Source organism: Pollicipes pollicipes, unplaced genomic scaffold, assembly GCF_011947565.3.
Source record: "Pollicipes pollicipes isolate AB1234 unplaced genomic scaffold, Ppol_2.1 Scaffold_7231;HRSCAF=8579_pilon_pilon_pilon, whole genome shotgun sequence".
NCBI lineage: Eukaryota > Metazoa > Arthropoda > Thecostraca > Pollicipedomorpha > Pollicipedidae > Pollicipes > Pollicipes pollicipes.
Window position 1 is genome coordinate 14617595 of NW_023597034.1, and position 17896 is coordinate 14635490.

The 17896-nt window shown below is 51.8% G+C and overlaps 1 protein-coding gene across 1 annotated transcript in view; it reads left to right on the top strand.

Annotated features, from left to right (window-relative positions):
- The window catches only part of LOC119109752 (potassium voltage-gated channel subfamily H member 2), an 89646-nt gene that overhangs the window by 63492 nt on the left and 8258 nt on the right, over nt 1-17896 (top strand). Inside the window, exons 6-8 of the mRNA XM_037233503.1 lie at nt 2947-3145; nt 10390-10585; nt 13248-13389. Coding sequence (XP_037089398.1) covers nt 2947-3145; nt 10390-10585; nt 13248-13389 — 537 coding nt within the window. The remainder of the gene's footprint in view (nt 1-2946; nt 3146-10389; nt 10586-13247; nt 13390-17896) is intronic.

Sequence of the window (17896 nt, forward strand, 5' to 3'; positions counted from 1 at the left end):
TGTAGGTTAACTCACTTAGGTAAAAGTTTGAGTTTTCAAGGCCATGGCCTTCGGGTCAAATAAAGTCAAACAAGGTTAAATTTCAGGATGGTCTCCAAAGGGCCTCTTGAACCTAAATAACTGTTCTCAGCAAAAGGTTACATGCTCATCTATGATCAGTGACATTGTTTGAGCTTTTGAAGGTGATGTTGACCAAAATCGTGCAAGACTCCTTTGTGTTTTGCATTTGAATAAGCGAAAAATAACCCTAGACAGTATGTTCCTAAAATAATTTTGACCTGGGTCATTTTAGGTCGGTGACTTATTCTGACCTTTAAGAAGTCCATTGAAGGTGCATGCTGCGGTTTCTGATATCACTAAGTACGAAATGAGCATCAGAAACTGCCTCATACAGCAAGCTCTAGAGTCATAAAATAAGCTCGTTTTGACCTTGGTCTGACCTTTATACCGAATCCTAGGTCAATGTAATATATCAATTTAATTGTTGTGCTACCTAAGAAAGCATCTCAGAAATCATGGCTTTGTCTAACCGTTGTTGGGTCAGATTGGACGATTCCCTTCAAATTGCCGTCGATGAAACCATTGGTTGACTTTGACCTGCCACAGGTCAACGACCTTACAGGGTACATCAAAATTGTTGGCGCCACACGATCTGCTATGCAATTGTCTATAGGTATGCACAATTTGGCACGTCCGCGCCTCGCCGTTTTGGAAAACAAACTTGGGGAGGGTCAGTTTGACCCCCCACCCGAGCGTGTGTTAAGTTCGGCTCCACTCAATTAGGCTGAGTGTAGCGAGGAGAAGGTGGAGCGTTTGCTTCAGGTTTTGAATGCCATATGCTTCGAATGCAGCGGTGTAACATTTTATATCGGTTCCCTCTTTCTTGACTGCCGGCATCATGTACACTGACAATAATCACATTTCCCATCCGGTTATAACCATGAGCGAAGGGGGTTACGAACAATAAAGATGCGTGCAAATATGTTAATGCCAATCTTGTATTAGCATTCTAAAGCACCTATCCTTTGATGATCTGTCCGTTCTGTTGGCACTCTATCGCGTACGCTTAACAGTGGCGTACGCTACGCGTACGCCACTGCGGTAGAATCAACGAAGCTATCCTGTTTTAGTAATGGCAACTTCTGGGCATTAACAATGGTGTGCACTCATTGCGTCTAGCCTTGGACTTTGCGAGCGCCAAATTGTATAGCCTTTTGCATTCATTTGCCATTTGTGCGGCCTGCCTCCTATGGCATACGGCTGCGGAGATATGGGCTTGGCGAATAAATAGTAGTACAGCAGGCGAACGAATAGATAAATAAATCTAAATATATGTTTCCTGTAATATGCCAAATATCTGAGCAATGTGGCCATTCACAGTCGTACATCTATTAACACCCGCCCTCCTAGCCAAATAAAACACTTGGGCTATTTCGTTTATGAATAATTTTGAATATGATGCTTTGCATTAGTTCGATTTGCTAGGTGGACACCAAAGGCTTGCCACTGCTCATGTTGGTATAACGTTGTGGATGGTCTTCAATTCAAAATTCGCCTGAAAAAAATGCAAGTGAACAGTACACGACACTTAAACAACAAACAAACATTTCCCAAAGGCAGACATCAATTCTATCCGAACTTGGAAAACCCTGATAGTGAAGGATTGACAATTTTAGTACTTGAATCCTTCCAGAAAAGCTATTACCAACGTTTTCTGAAATTAAAAAGCAAAGTTCCCAAACCTATTTTTACGACCTACAAGCTTTTGCGCCGTACGACGCAATACAGTGCACTGCGTAGATTTGCCTCAGGACTACTTTTCAAAAGAACTATGGAGTGCACTATGCTGGTAAAAACTTAAAGATATCCTTGATCGTGAATCACGTTAGTTGCGGATGAGGCAACCGGCAAATTGCTTAAAATATTTTTTTCAACGTATCACACCCACATCATCCCAAAAGCCGAGGTCAGTGATCTGACGTGATGACAACATCGAAATCAATGTAGAGAGAAGTTATCTTGATGCTCATAATTGTACGGAGCCATTAATCGTTTCCCCAGTTTTCGAGGTTCAGGGAAGGAGCGGGGAAGGGTCTCCATCGCCCGATTGGCCATTCGCCACCATCTGGCCGAGGTTAACATTGTCATATGTAGCTTTTCAAGCTAAAGAGGTAAATGTCACTTCGCGGTTGGGCATGCCGTGCAGTAGCTGAAGTAGTCCTGTACATCAATAGTCAGTTTTGTTGCGTCGTGTATAGATCCTCATGGAATGGCAGATTGATCTAATTAAATGTGTTACCTGTATAATCGCTAACGGAGTTAGGGTCACCAAATAAGTCAGGTGGGTATGTCTGAAGCTGATTGGCCTCTGGTGCGTACTTGTGGTAAACTAGAGACTCCACTGCAGCAAAATCTTGCTTCTGCCCAAGCCTCTATACGGAAGCTATTTCGTGAAGAACCCGTATGGTCTTGGAGAGTCTGCTGCGTTTACAGAACTCTTAAGTCATGCCAATAGAAATCAAATCCATGGCTTGCCTTATGCTCTTGGCGAACCAGAACGACATTCATGTCCTTAGTGACTGTTTGTTGTGCCCTGCGCTGGTGACCGTGTCGGTGACTGTTTGCCGCGTGCTGCAGTCGGCCGGGCACGCCAGTGTCCCGGGATGGTGACTGATAACCGTCTCCTGCGCTGGTGACCGTGTCGGTGACTGTTTGCCGCGTGCTGCAGTCGGCCGGGCGCGCCAGTGTTCCGGGCTGGTGACTGATTATCGTCTCCTGCGCTGGTGGGGGCTGTGACTTGATTGTCGTCTCCTGCGCTGGTGACCGTGTCGGTGACTGTTTGCCGCGTGCTGCAGTCGGCCGGGCGCGCCAGTGTCCCGGGCTGGTGACTGATAACCGTCTCCTGCGCTGGTGACCGTGTCGGTGACTGTTGGCCGCGTGCTGCAGTCGGCCGGGCGCGTCAGTCGTTCCGCCAGAGCATCCGCTCGTTCCGGAAGGGCCGCGGGCGGCCGGCCGGCGCGTTGCGCGGTCGTCGTGGCAGCGCCTCCACGCTGACGCCGACACCGGAGGCGAACGAGGCGGCCGAAGAGGAAGCCGAAGCTCTTACTGGGGCCACGGAACAGCCGCCCGAGTCGCCCCACATCACGTGAGTCAGGCGGCCGCCCGCCGGCGGCTCTAACTTCTGGTGTGTACTGCTGATCGTGAACTCGGACCGACGACGGTCAGGCAGTGCTGTCGGATGTACAGCTTGTTTAGAAACCTAGCGCTCGACTCTGTGGGGACCCCTACCGCATGGGCTACCATGCATAATCAAACAGTGACAACCGTGTTAGGTTCGTTTTAGAGGTTGGTTAATGCTGAATTGTTGACGACGAATTATTCCACTAGCGAATTATTTCACTAGCAAATTATTCCACAGTTGAAGTTCCGCCATTGAATGTTAAAGACGGGATGGGCGGGAACACCAGCTACATCGTTGCATCATGTAGGCAGTGCAGGGTTACTGTTATCCCCGTATGTGTGGCGCGGGCACATTATTGCCGCGCACGTCCAAAACCGTGCAAGGTGTCACACACGAATCCACCATATGATGTGTCATAGACGTTCTTTTCATATAAACCAACTGGAACTGAAATCCGTGTTATTATGATCTTTCAATCAACAGTGTAACTGATGGCAACGGATGGAGAGGCTTAACGTGTATGAACATGCTAAAGGCCCCAGCTGAAGTGATTGAGCCCAAGTTGAAATTATTGGATGCTGGATCAAGCCTAAAGCAATACGTTCGCTCGTCGGAGCAAAATCAGATATTCGTCGTAATCCCCAGACTGTAATTTGTGGCGTACAATGCAATCCAAATAACAACCCCCGAGAGGCCCTGAGGTGTTCAGAGTGCTGAAATTGGACGCTGACTGCGGTCACAGCGCGGCTCGGGGCGCTCGCTGAATGATGTCTGACGTCACACCTAAACCTGGCAGTCTCATCCAGACACTCGTCAGTTTTCACTGTTCGTCACGATAAGGTCCCTCCTTTCAGTCGGTGTGCATGTTCGGTGTAAGTATATTAAATCGTGACCCAATGATCCTATTGCTCCGCGATGCTGCAGGATTCCACGATTTAAAAACGACCGCGTTAAATTCCCACATTCAGAAGCGTCGAAGTGCAGCAGCACCACCTGCTTTTTACCGATCTTCATATTTAGCTGATATTTTTTCTAAGGAATTCTCCTAATGCGATTTCACGTCTATTACTGTGAGCACTTGCATTACGTCCTAAACTGAGTGAGCAAAGGAGCGTCAACTGAGTTCATGTGCGTATCAAATTGAAATGTCACGCTGGGACACTTGGTGCTGTCAAGAAAATCCATCCAGAGCAACATGCTGCTATATGGTGGTTAGTAGGACATGTCTACCTGAGCAGCAGGGCAGCTATGCTGTGCTGCAGCTGCCCTGCTTTGGGCAGCTGCAGCCGTTTCTCTGACTCCGATGTTCCGCTGGGCAGCCGTAACCTTCTCTCCAGCTCCGAGGCTGAGCTATGCCGTATGACCTGCCCTTGTCGTGGCCCTGTGCAGATCGCCGTCCCGTACAGCTGAGGATCTGCTCCAAACGCTGCCGGCTTGCTCGCGATGTGCTGGTTTGAGTAGTGAGGCACTGTCCGGCTCACGCTCTGGTCCGGCACGACTGCCCCACAGTCAAAGGTTTCGACACACCATTACTAGCCACGCGGGCGTTTCCGACACTGCTGCACATTTCAGGACGACTCTGGTTGTTCACGCCATCCTGCATGCTCATACTATGTTGCGACGAAGCGAAAGCCCTTTTGTATGTAATATATGGCGTGACCATGGTCTTCCTGCTGCTGATATATTCTAAGGCTGGTTGAGATTTTCCCTCACCTATCCGCCACGCTATTCTATTTCGGTTACTCTGTGTGAAACTTCGTAAGCTGCGTTTGCTTGGCTCTAAGCCGGTGAAATAACATGGATCAAAGTCGGAAATTCAGGAAAAGAGATTTCGTAGCCGACCCATCAATCTTCAAAGCGCCGGATCAACGTCGCCAACAATTCCCGCGGCGCCGACTCTCCTGCTGCCTCTCCGTCTGAGGGACGCGGGAGTTGCACAGACAGCTGGCGAGCACGCCGACTCTCCTGCTGCCTCCCCGTCTGAGGGACGCGGGAGGTTCACAGACAGCTGGCGGGCACGCCGACTCCCCTGCTGCCTCTCCGCCCGAGGGACGCGGGAGTTGCACAGACAGCTGGCGAGCACGCCGACTCTCCTGCTGCCTCCCCGTCTGAGGGACGCGGGAGGTTCACAGACAGCTGGCGGGCACGCTGACCGCGGAGCTTATTGCCTTGAGGTGACCGGGTCCGCGCGCTCTGTACCGTTCTGACCCCAGAAGGGGTGAGGTCGGCTGGTGACCGGGTGAGCCAGAGTCTGCGGCGTGACACTCCTTTGCAGCGTCACGTAAACCCAAACACAAAGTGTTCTGCACGCCACGGGTGGGCCGTCACTCCAGAAGGACGCATTTTGGGAATCTTACGCCATGTAATTGCAGGTGTCCAGATTTCCATCCAAACGTCCCACAGAGAAGTTCAGGATATCCGTACGCAGCCAGGCACAATGGACCGGGATCACGTGATGCGTGCGGCGCTGTAGACACTCCAGCACTCGATGTGTTCAGATTATCAAAACTAATGGGATCGTACCGCAAAAGAAAATTGGTTATGTTTTTTTTTCTCCGATGGCGGCGTTTTTGATTCATGATCTTTGCGTCAATGAACTCCTTTGTTATCAGTGGTGTCTCATGGCTGAGTCAAATGAGCATAACTGGCAGATCAGCCAATGTTCCTTAAACCTGGCAATTTATTGTTAATGGCGCGAGCCAAACAAGTGAGATCGCGATCCTAACATATCTACAACCAGCCATTGTATTTAGGACATTTACTCGCGCGGGGGAGACGGCCTTTGCGGATGTCTAACCATAACGTTGAGACATCATACGCGAAGAGCGCAGACTGTATTACGCACCTGTTGTCGATAATTGCACCCCGCAGTCGGATAAAACTTCATATTAGGCGTATTTGGTACCATATTCCTTGTACGCAGAGCTTCGTATGCAGATGGTCACATCGCAGTTTTTTTGCAGGCAATACTTTGAAGGAAAACAATGTAGACGAACCTTTACATCGCAGCTATTTTATGGCAAGCTTTGTACGTATACCTTCCTTATCAAATTTCCATGCACACTTTTCGCATTGAAAATCCCGTGGCACGAAAAGTCGTACGTAAATATTCGTATCCACAAGGGCATCCACTTCACAGCCCACGCCGGCGACCCACCCCAGGGTCTGCCGACGCCTCGCCACTCGTTCGTTCGGTGCCTCGACCCGGCAGTTCCGACAGGCACGAGCTGGCCGGTCACCCGTGACACCCAGGCAGCCAGGAACACCCCCCCCCCCCCCTTCTGCCGGTGGTTGCCCTCGACACCTAGGCAGCCGGGACCGCACCACCCTCTGGCGGTGGTTGTCCTCGACACCTAGGCAGCCGGGACCGCACCACTGTCTGCCGGTGGTTGCCCTCGACACCGAGGCAGCCGGAACCGCACCACCGTCTGCCGGTGGTTGTCCTCGACACCTAGGCAGCCGGGACCGCACCACCGTCTGCCGGTGGTTGTCCTCGACACCTAGGCAGCCGGGACCGCACCACTCGCTGCCGGTGGTTGGCCCCGACACCTAGACAGCCAGGAACGCACCACCGTCTGCCGGTGGTTGCCCTCGACACCTAGGCAGCCAGGAACGCACCACCGTCTGCCGGTGGTTGGCCCCGACACTTAGGCAGCCAGGAACGCACCACGGTCGGCTGGTGGTTGCCCTCGACACCTAGGCAGCCGAGACCGCACCACGGTCGGCCGGTGGTTGCCCCGACACCTAGGCAGCCAGAAACGCACCACGGTCGGCCAGTGGTTGCCCCCGACACCTAGGCAGCCAGGAACGCACCAGAGAGGCCGCCCGCCCACGCTACACTTCTATAGCTTCACGTGAATGTTTTGATTTTGACCGTATAGGCGCTTCTTTGGAGCTTTTGAATGGCATAACTCTCTGTTGAAGTCTGCCCGCTGTCGCTATAGCTCGGTTGGTGGTGCACTTGGCATTCAAGCCAACGCGTCACGAACATCCCACAATCACACAACACCGCATCCATGAAACCGGACTCCAAACGTCCGGGAAATGCAGCTGTAAATGTCTGGAGACAGTGGTTTTCAATCTTATCGAGCAGTTCTAGAAAATATTCCATCAGCTCTTCACGGATAGAGCAAAATGCCTCGAACCCATAGCCATGAGTATCGGTAACCCGGATCTTTTGTTGTTTGCTGTTTTGGGGTTTCCGCATGTATCTGAACAATGTATGCGTTTTAAGTATTCTAAATTTTCACCCATCAACCCTGATAACTTGTCTTGGGTCGCTATGGAAGACATGCACCGATTCAACAGAAAATCTTGTCCTCTCCCCATTGCGCACGGAGGGATCTTACCCGAGTTTGGCTAGGGGCACATGTTCCGCGCGTCCCTTCACTAAACCCGCCACTCGCTGCTATACTTGTTAAAACCAACTTGCAAGGTCAAGAGGTGTGCAGACGAAGGGAGGCCATTTGCAGCTGCCGTACTTACTTTAAGCCAATTAGCGAGCATCTAGTTATTAAGCACCGCACAGGGAATATGGCACACGGCGTTTAGCGACCATACACGTGAAAGCCGGACCGACATTTAATCATTTACCTTATCTTTTACGTCATCTTCGTGGATAATTTTTGAGTGACGTTATCATCATCACCGCGGGTATCCATGGCAAACCAGCAAATCTAACTTTTCCTCACTTGTAGCGCAACTTTGGAGCCAGCACACGTTGAGCAACTCGCCTGGATAGTCGGAGGGGGGGGGGGGGGGTTCGATGCAACCCCCTTAAGCTTTGGTAGGACATATTTTGAAGCACTTCCCTCGCCATTTTCCTCGCCTCACCAGTTGCCAGAATGCGGTAGTAGTACCTGCAAACAAACCAGCAAGATATGCTCATGGCTTACACCCGCGCGTGCGACCACGCAAAAAACATGAAGTACCAATAGGTGCTCAACCGAAGGAATGAGATGCCTTGGCTCAAGGAATACACCTGACACGCATCACGCCCTGCCTGGCGTATGCGCCCAACCTGACGTATACGCCCTACCTGACGTACACGCCCTACCTGACGTACACGCCCTACCTGACGTACACGCCCTACCTGACGTACACGCCCTACCTGACGCATACGGCCTACCTGACGTACACGCCCTACCTGACGTACACGCCCTACCTGACGCATACGCCCTACCTGACGTACACGCCCTACCTGACGTACACGCCCTACCTGACGTACACGCCCTACCTGACGCATACGCCCTACCTGACGTACACGCCCTACCTGACGTATACGCCCTACCCGACGTACACGCTACACGCCCTACCTGACGCATACGGCCTACCTGACATACACGCCCTACCTGACGTACACGCCCTACCTGTAGTATACGCCCTACCTGACCCAAACGCATTTGAACCGCTCGGCCGGGCAATTGTAAACTTGAATAAACGGAATAAAATGAAGTGAATGGGCCAATGTAGCGAATAATTGCGTGTCCGAGGAACCCTGTGCTAGGAATTAAGCACGCAGAGAAATGCGGTATGTATGAAGAAAGCATGTATACGAAGTCTGTATGAAGAACGCATGTATACAAAGTATGTACAAAAAAGTATGTATACAAAGAAATGCGATGCAAAGGGTTGCATTAAAAAGACGCAAAATGAAAAATTTTGTACGGTATAAATGGCACACACGAAGAAGTTCAGAATGAAGCAATGTGCATGCGAAGAAATGCGAACTTAGTGCTGCGTATACCGCGTACCATGTCGCATATACATAGTTTTACAGGCAGAAAACATTGTTTTGCGAATGTTGAACCGTGTGAAGATTTGCATTTATGGAAATCTGCGTACCACGAAATGTCGTGCATATAATCGCTATATACAGCTATGCGTATGAGTTTTGCGCACGATCAAACGCAATGCGAAGCTCTGTTCCCAAACCATTTCGCCTGGTTGCAAGCCCTTGGTTAGTATTCACTACCACTACGGTTAATGTGGCTATCACCGCAGCAATCTGTTTCGCCTGTCACGCCGGCTGACGTGGACGACACGGTAACACAGCTCATGCCGATGAAAGTGAGGCATGTGTCCACGAGCTATTACATCAGCGTAGTCATCGATTTTCAGTAATGCATCGTCGCCATCAAGCGAGAAAGAGTGGCTTGGTTTTGGGCCCATTGAGCCCATTTCAACACCCTGACCTGTTTTTGCTGGCAACATCCACGAGGTTTTTCTGTCACCGATGTTATGAGACGAGCTATTCGCACCTTCGATGCTACCACAAAGCAACATGTCAGGCAGTTCAATGCAGTATTCCGATGTGTATGCCAGTGATGAACAGCAGGATTTCCTTTGGCAACCAAAATATCTTTGAAGATAACGTTCACTCACATATATAATACCGCCTTATTATAGCATGTAGGGGTGCCATTGCAGCACAAATAACTAAATCAGAAAAGCCATAAGCCTTCACAAAAAATTGCCACCGAACTCAGGAAGTCGGCCAACATTTCGTGGGTACTCGAGCGGCTTGGGCGGCTCAAACTGGACTCCCTGCTACTGGAATGGTCTCTGAACTGTTCATAAACTGCCGTGGTCGGAAGCTACTCCCGGGGAAGTGAGGTTTGACAATGTCACGCTCTGTTCTCACCACACGCTGTACGAGACGTTCGAAACGTCCCTCGCCGAAGACGCCCTGCGTCGGACCGGAGGCCGCCGGACGCGCCTCTGTTTGGCGAGGCGCCGGCGGCGCCGGGAGCGATGGCCCGGCCGATCTGAGGGCCACGACGTCATACGAGCTTTTCATTCATGCCGTGTGGGGGCTGGCTGCCGACGGATTAGGAGTGTTTGTGCTATTTACATGCTTGCTATGCTCCTCATATTCCTGCTGTATTTCTTTGTCCATAGCTTATATTTCTTGCATCGCACATTCGTCGCCATTATGGATCACGGATTCGTCGCCACCAGCGTTTTGCGTGATAGAGTGGTATCACACTCACCGCAGTGCAATATCGACCGTAAGCTCTGTCTTTTAACGTACAATGTCAAGACGGTGGAGTCATTTCGAATATTAAAGCTGAACAGAGGATGTCCTCTTCGCCTTTCGACACCTCCTTGTTTCAAGCAGCACGTGAGCCGTCTCTCCGGTCCCATGTCGTCGCCCCGTCCCCACTCAACAATGCCGCACGTCTTCACACGCCTCCGTCGGCCGGCAGGGCGCCAGCGGCCGACGGCGGACCGGCGGCGCCGGACGTCGCGCCGCCCTTCAGCCGTCTGGCCGTGCCCGAGGAAGCGACGCAACCGCGCCCGCTGACGCCAGCCTCGGACAGCGCGCCCGACCTGCGCGTCCACCTGCTGGACGAGCCGCCGCCGGCGTCGCCCCGACTCAGCAGCCAGCGGCTCTCAGAGACGGTAACCAGCGACCAACGGAGCGGGGCTCGGCGTCAGCCTTTCCCGCCGCGTGGGCTTGGCGTCAGCCTCTCCCGCGGCGCGGGTTCAGTGTCAGCCTCTCCCGCAGCGTGGGCATGGCATCAGCCGCTTCCGCCACGTGGGTTCGACGTCAGCCTCTCCCGCCGCGTGGGCATGGCGTCAGCCGCTCCCGCCGGGTGGGCTGGGCGTCGGCCGCCCCCACCGCGAGGGCTCAGCATCGGCCGCTCCCGCCGCGAGGGCTCCGCGTCCGCCGCTCCCGCCGCGAGGGCTCGGTGCCAGCCGCTCCCGCCGCGTGGGCTCGGTGGTCACGGGCTCTCCGTGGAGAGATCGTGACGGCATCATGGCCTAAACAGTAGGATAGATATGTTGAGGTGTGTTGGCTACGTTTGAGTGGCCGAACCTGTCTTATGTATTGCTGGATGACTCCTCAAATGACACTTAACACGCGCCCGGGTGGCCGGCTAGATACCCTCCGCTCGGGTAGGGGGATCAATTTGACCCGCCTGAGATCTCGGGAACTAAGGGAGCTAAAGACACCAAATTTACAGGGTGTCTTGACCTGTACGTAAAGTCACTTAGGTCCAAAGTATCAGGCTCCTAGGTTATGACCTTCAGGTCAAATAAGGTCATACAAGGTCAAATTCCAGGTTAGTCTCCAAAGTGCCCCCAGAATCTAGGCAACTGTCTCTAAGCAAAAGTTCATAAGCCCATTTGAGGTCAGTGACCTTGTTTGACCTTTTGAAGGTCATGGTGACCAAAATCATGCAAGACTGCTCTGGGTTTTGCATTTGAATGAGCGACGAAGATTACGCTAGGCAGTATGTCCCTAAAACAAAATGTCGACACAGGGCATGTTAGGTCAATAACCTGTTCTGACCTCTAAGAAGTCAATGGAAGATTTATAATGCGGTTCCTGCTGTCAATAAATTTGAAATGAGCACCACAAACTATCCCATACAGCAAGCACCAGAGTAATAAATCAGATTGATTTTGACCTTGGCCTGACCTTAATGCCTCACATTAGGTCAACGTAATTTGCTCATTCAATGTTTGTGGTGCCAAAAAAGGCATCTCAGAGATATATGGCTTGGTCAAATACTCCGTTGTATCGCATTGAACGATTCCATAGAAATTGCCTTCGCTGAAACCATGACCTGATTCTGACCTGCCATAGATAAGCGACCTTACAAGGTCCATCTAATTTTTTAGGTCAAACGATCTGCTATTCAATTGTCTGCAGCATGGAAAATTTGGCGCCACTACGCCACACCGTTCGGAAACCATTCTGGAAAAAAACTTTGGGGAGGGGGTCAATTTGACCCCCGAATATTTTTCCGGAATGGTTACCGAACGACGCGGCGTGGCCGCACCAAATTTTGCCTCGTAGATAATTGAGTAGCGGGGCGTCTGAGATAAACATTTATATTTTCTTTGCAATTTCGCTGACCTATGACAGGTCAAATTCAGATCATGGCTTCAGTGAAGGCAATTTTAGGGAATCGTTCAATCTGGTCCAACAAGGGGTTGTTAGACGAAGCCATACAGCTATGAAATACTTTCTTAGGCGACACAGCAATTGAATGAACTAATAACATTGTCCCAGGGTCAGGTATAAACGCCAGACCAAGGTCAAAACAAACCTGTTTTATTACTCTAGCGGTTGCTGTATTGGGTAGGTCCTGGTGCTCATGTTGAATTTATCGACAACAGGAACCGCACACCACACCCTCCACATACTTTTTAAAGGTCAGAATAGGTCACTGACCTACAATGACTGAGGTCAACCTTTTTGTTTTTAGGTACATACTGCCTGGCGTAATCTTTGTCGCCTATCCCAACTCAAAACTCAAAGCGGTCTTGTGAGACTTAAGTCAATATGATCTTTAAAAGGTCAAACAGGGTCACTGAGCTTAGACGAGCATGTGACCTTTTGCTTAGGAGAGCTTTCTAGGTTCTAGTGACCCTTTGGAGACCATATGATATTATGAGACCATAGCGAGCCATAGCGAGCCCAATGTTATTGGTTGTCACAAAGAGCTGTCAACTTAATGGCAATGCAGCTGAAAACGCGGGGATTCTCAATCTGCCGCAGTGTTTACCTTGTCTACGTGTTTTTACGAAGAAGGTTAAAGGGACAGTTAACTGTCAAATGCGAGTAAAAGTTAAAGAGATCACCTGTTTTTCATAGGCGATCATGCTTATTCTGCGTAAGAAAATCGCCTGAAAACCCGTCGGGTGATATCCTCTGTGTTCAACGCAGTTGGCGCGAATCAAAAGCGTATTTCACGGTAGAATGTCTCCAAAAATATATTCGTATTTAGTTGACCTATTGTCATAATTTTCTGTGCTACGGCAGAAAATGGCCCCAAATTTCCGAATGCCGGCTAGGACCTTTTGGGGTCGGAGAGCCCACGATACATGCAGGACTGCACTAGAAAACAATGCTTAGTTTTAGAATGCACAGTACGCGTTCATTTTGATGTATGATTATCTTGATGGAAGATTCTACCACACGGGTAACCGAGGCACAAGATTGTTTCTAAAGCACACCCGTGACCGACTAGACAGCTCCGCTATCTTGCAGTGTCCCTGCTACCTTGTGGTGTGGGGTAGATGCCAGGTTGACCGCCGGCTGTGCCGACAGGGCGGGGACAGGCAGTACCACTCCAGCGCAGCCGAGCTGGGTCAGCTGGGCAGCATGCGGCCCGCCTCCTCGCTGGACCCCATCTCCTTGCATCGGGTCAGCCAGCGCCAGGCCCCCTGCCGCAGTGCCACCATCGGAACCGGTCAGTAGTCATCCTTACACCCCTACCGACTGTACCGGCACCGGTCAGTGTCCAATCCTCCACCCCTGCCGACAGTACTGGCACCGGTCAGTGTCACCACCCTTCACAGTCCTGGCGACGCACCGGTACCGGTCAGTGTCACACCCTAACACCCCTGCCGACAGAACCGGCACCGGTCAGTGTCACCCCCTCAACAGTCCTGCCGACAGTACCGGACATGGTCAGTGTCACAGCCTCACACCCCTGCCGACAAGTACCGGCACGGTCAGTGTCACACCCTCACAGTCCTGCCGACAGTACCGGCACCGGTCAGTGTCACACCCCTCACAGTCCTGCCGACAGTACCGGCACCCGGTCAGTGTCACAGCCTCACACCCCCTGCCGACCAGTACCGGCACCGGTCAGTGTCACACCTCAACGTCCTGCGACAGTACCGGCAACGGCTGTCAGTGTCACAGCCTCACACCCTGCCCGACAGTACCGGCACCGGTCGGTGTCACACCCTCACAGTCCTGCCGACAGTACCGGCACCGGTCAGTGTCACAGCCTCACACCCCTGCCGACAGTACCGGCACCGGTCAGTGTCACACCCTCACAGTCCTGCCGACAGTACCGGCACCGGTCAGTGTCACAGCCTCACACCCTGCCGACAGTACCGCACCGGTCAGTGTCACAGCCTCACACCCCTGCCGACAGTGCCGGCACCGGTCAGTGTCACACCCTCACAGTCCTGCCGACAGTACCGGCACCGGTCAGTGTCACACCCTCACAGTCTGCCGACCGTACCGGCACCGGTCAGTGTCACAGCCTCACAACCCCTGCCGACAGTACCGGCACCGGTCAGTGTCACACCCTCACAGTCCTGCCGACAGTAACCGGCACCGGTCAGTGTCACAGCTCAAACCCCCTGCCGACAGTACCGGCACCGGTCAGTGTCCACACCCTCACAGTCCTGCCGACAGTACCGGCACCGGTCAGTGGGTCACAGCCTACACCCCCTGCCGACAGTACCGGCACCGGTCAGTGTCACACCCTCACAGTCCTGACGACAGTACCGGCACCGGTCAATGTCACAGCCTCACACCCCTGCCGACCAGTACCGGCACCGGTCAGTGTCACACCTCACAGTCCTGACCGACAGTACCGGCACCGGTCAGTGTCACAACCTCACAGTCCTGCCGACAGTACCGGCACCCGGTCAGTGTCACAGCCTCACACCCCTGCCGACAGTACCGGCAACGGTCAGTTGTCACACCCTCACCAGTCCTGCGACAGTACCGGCACCGGTCAGTGTCACACCCTCACAGTCCTGCCGACAGTACCGGCACCGGTCAGTGTCACACCCTCACACACCTGCCGACAGTACCGGCACCGGTCAGTGTCACACCCCTCACAGTCCTGCCGACAGTACCGGCACCGGTCAGTGTCACACCCTCACAGTCCCCTGGTGACAGTACCGGCACCGGTCAGTGTCACACCCTCACAGTCCTGCCGACAGTACCGGCACCGGTCAGTGTCACACCCTCACAGTCCCCTGGTGACAGTACCGGCACCGGTCAGTGTCACACCCTCACAGTCCTGCCGACAGTACCGGCACCGGTCAGTGTCACAACCTCACACCCCTGCCGACAGTACCGGCACCGGTCAGTGTCACACCCTCACAGTCCCCTGGTGACAGTACCGGCACCGGTCAGTGTCACAACCTCACACCCCTGCCGACAGTACCGGCACCGGTCAGTGTCACACCCTCACAGTCCTGCCGACAGTACCGGCACCGGTCAGTGTCACAACCTCACACCCCTGCCGACAGTACCGGCACCGGTCAGTGTCACACCCTCACACCCCTGCCGACAGTACCGGCACCGGTCAGTGTCACACCCTCACACCCCTGCCGACAGTACCGGCACCGGTCAGTGTCACACCCTCACAGTCCCCTGTCGACTGTGCCGGCACCGGTCAGTGTCACACCCTCCACCCCTGCCGACAGAAGCGGCACCGGTCAGTGTCACACCCTCACAGTCCTGCCGACAGTATCGGCACCGGTCAGTGTCAGACCCTCACAGTCCCCTGTCGACTGTGCCGGCACCGGTCAGTGTCACACCCTCACAGTCCCCTGTCGACTGTGCCGGCACCGGTCAGTGTCACACCCTCACAGTCCTGCCGACAGTACCGGCACCGGTCAGTGTCACACCCTCACAGTCCTCTGTCGACTGTGCCGGCACCGGTCAGTGTCACACCCTCACAGTCCTGCCGACAGTACCGGCACCGGTCAGTGTCACACCCTCACACCTCTGCCGGCTGTATCGGTAACAGTCCTTGTCTGTTGCTTTCTGAGGCTTTCGTACATTGATAAGTGTACTAATATATACTCATAGCCTAGCATTGTACGCTGGTATGCGTAATATATACTGATGCACACTGTGTATACAGTACGTGCATGAATGTATACATAAGCCTCCATGTGTGGCTGTACATGTATATGTGCATGTGTACACGTACATCATACATACCTGCATACATGGTTGTACATTATGCCTTTTTGTATAATACTTGCCCATTGTACATGATTGTTCCTGTTTACAAAGTGCATACACTCCGTATGGTATGCAGGCTTACTAGCATTGAGCATGTAGAGCTCTTGCTAGTATTCTCAAGATTTGAATCCATGTGTTGTCATGCCCGGCAACGTAACTATAATTCCTTATCACGAATCTCGTCCTTTACGCAAATAAAAGAAGTGTTGGCTCTAGCCTTGAAGTATCTGTATCGACAAAGAGGTAGGAGGGCTCGGCCGGTACCTGTGCTGCTATGACGCCATTAATGTGTTCGGTGCAGCCCAACATTTGCCGATGCGGACACAACGCCAGCAGTACGCCAGCCGGGCAGCCTCGCACTGCATCTCCCCGTATCGCGGCACTAACATACTGTGGATCCTCCCACTACGGCACTAACATACCGCGTATCTGGTCCCTTCCCCTGACCCCAAGATGCTGGGACTTCAGGCTACCAGTATGCATTTATCCTGTCCGAGGAAGCTCCTCAAATACACTCAACTGTTATTTAAATGGTGCGAGTGCTACACTGAACGGTGGCAAATCTCCTCAGCGATTGGGGGATGGGAAGTAGCAGATGGGGGTCGTGGGGTGGACGTTTGTGGCTGGGATAAAGGAGGATATGGAATCCATGCAGGGTTGACGATCTATTGGCTTTTGCCTGCGACTTTAAGCGATGCCATACGTGCTTCCTACCAGGGTACAGGTACAAGAAATTGTCAATTTCAATAAAATAAAAATATCAATTTCAATAAAAGAAATTGAAATTGATAATTTGATGCCAGGCATCAAATTATCCTCCTAACCAATAGACATTTTCACGGCATGACGCGCACTCCATGGGTTTCTTAAAGCTTGCCAATCATGCTTAACATTTAGGAGGGCATCAGCCAACGTTTTATGGTTCGTTTTCTTAGGTATGTGACGTTCAAAATCCTGAGTAATGTAACTGTTCTAAAAAGAGCAGGGAAATAACTCAGTCCCGGTTGACCCACCTGGAAGAATTTCCTCACTGCTATCAATAAACAGCACCGTTATCACTGACCAGATTGAAGACTGATCATGATTCTTCTAAATCCCTCCACGGATTGTGATACCTTCACGGATCTGTCATTTTCTTCGTTAACCTCGGCAATATGTTTGCCTTTAACAAGCGGTCTGGGGGGGGGGGGCGGGGTCAACTGGACCCCTTCAAAGGGGTTTAGGGAATGATTTTTGGACAGCGCAGTGTAGCCACGCCAAATTTCGCATAGTTACAGACATTTGAATAGCAAATCTTTTGGCATAAAAATTCAGATGTAGCTTGTAAGGTCCTTGACCTACGGCGGGTCAAACTCGGCTCATGGATTCAGCAGACAGTTTTTAGGGGATTGCTCAGTCGGATGCAACAACGGAGTGTTAAATGAAGCCTGACATCTCTGAAATACTTTCTTAGGCAGCGCAACAATCAAATGAACAAATTCCATTCACCTAGGATCAGGTATAAAGATTTGAACAAGGCTAAAACCAACGCGTTTTCTTACTCGACAGATTGCTGTATGAGTTGCATTCTGGTGCTCATTTTGCTGTAATTGATAATAGGAAGCGCGTTGTAATGTTCCATGGGCTTGTCAAAGGACAGAATAGGCCGCTGACATCAATTGCCCGAGGCCGACATTTTGCGTTAAGAGTGATCTGCGTAGCGTAATCTTTAACGAATATTCAAATGCAAAAATCGAAGCAGTCTTGTGTGATTTTGGTCACCATGACTCTTGAAAGATCAAACAGGATCACTGACCTCAAATGAGCACCAATGACCGTTGGCTTAAAACAAGTATCTAGGTTCCCGGTAGTTGCGTGGTATGGTCTGTTAGTACTTTGGGCATCATCTGGAGCTCAACCTCGTTTGATCTTGTTTGACCTGAAGGTCATAACCTATAAATCTCAAATTTTGACACAAGTGAGTTCACGTACAG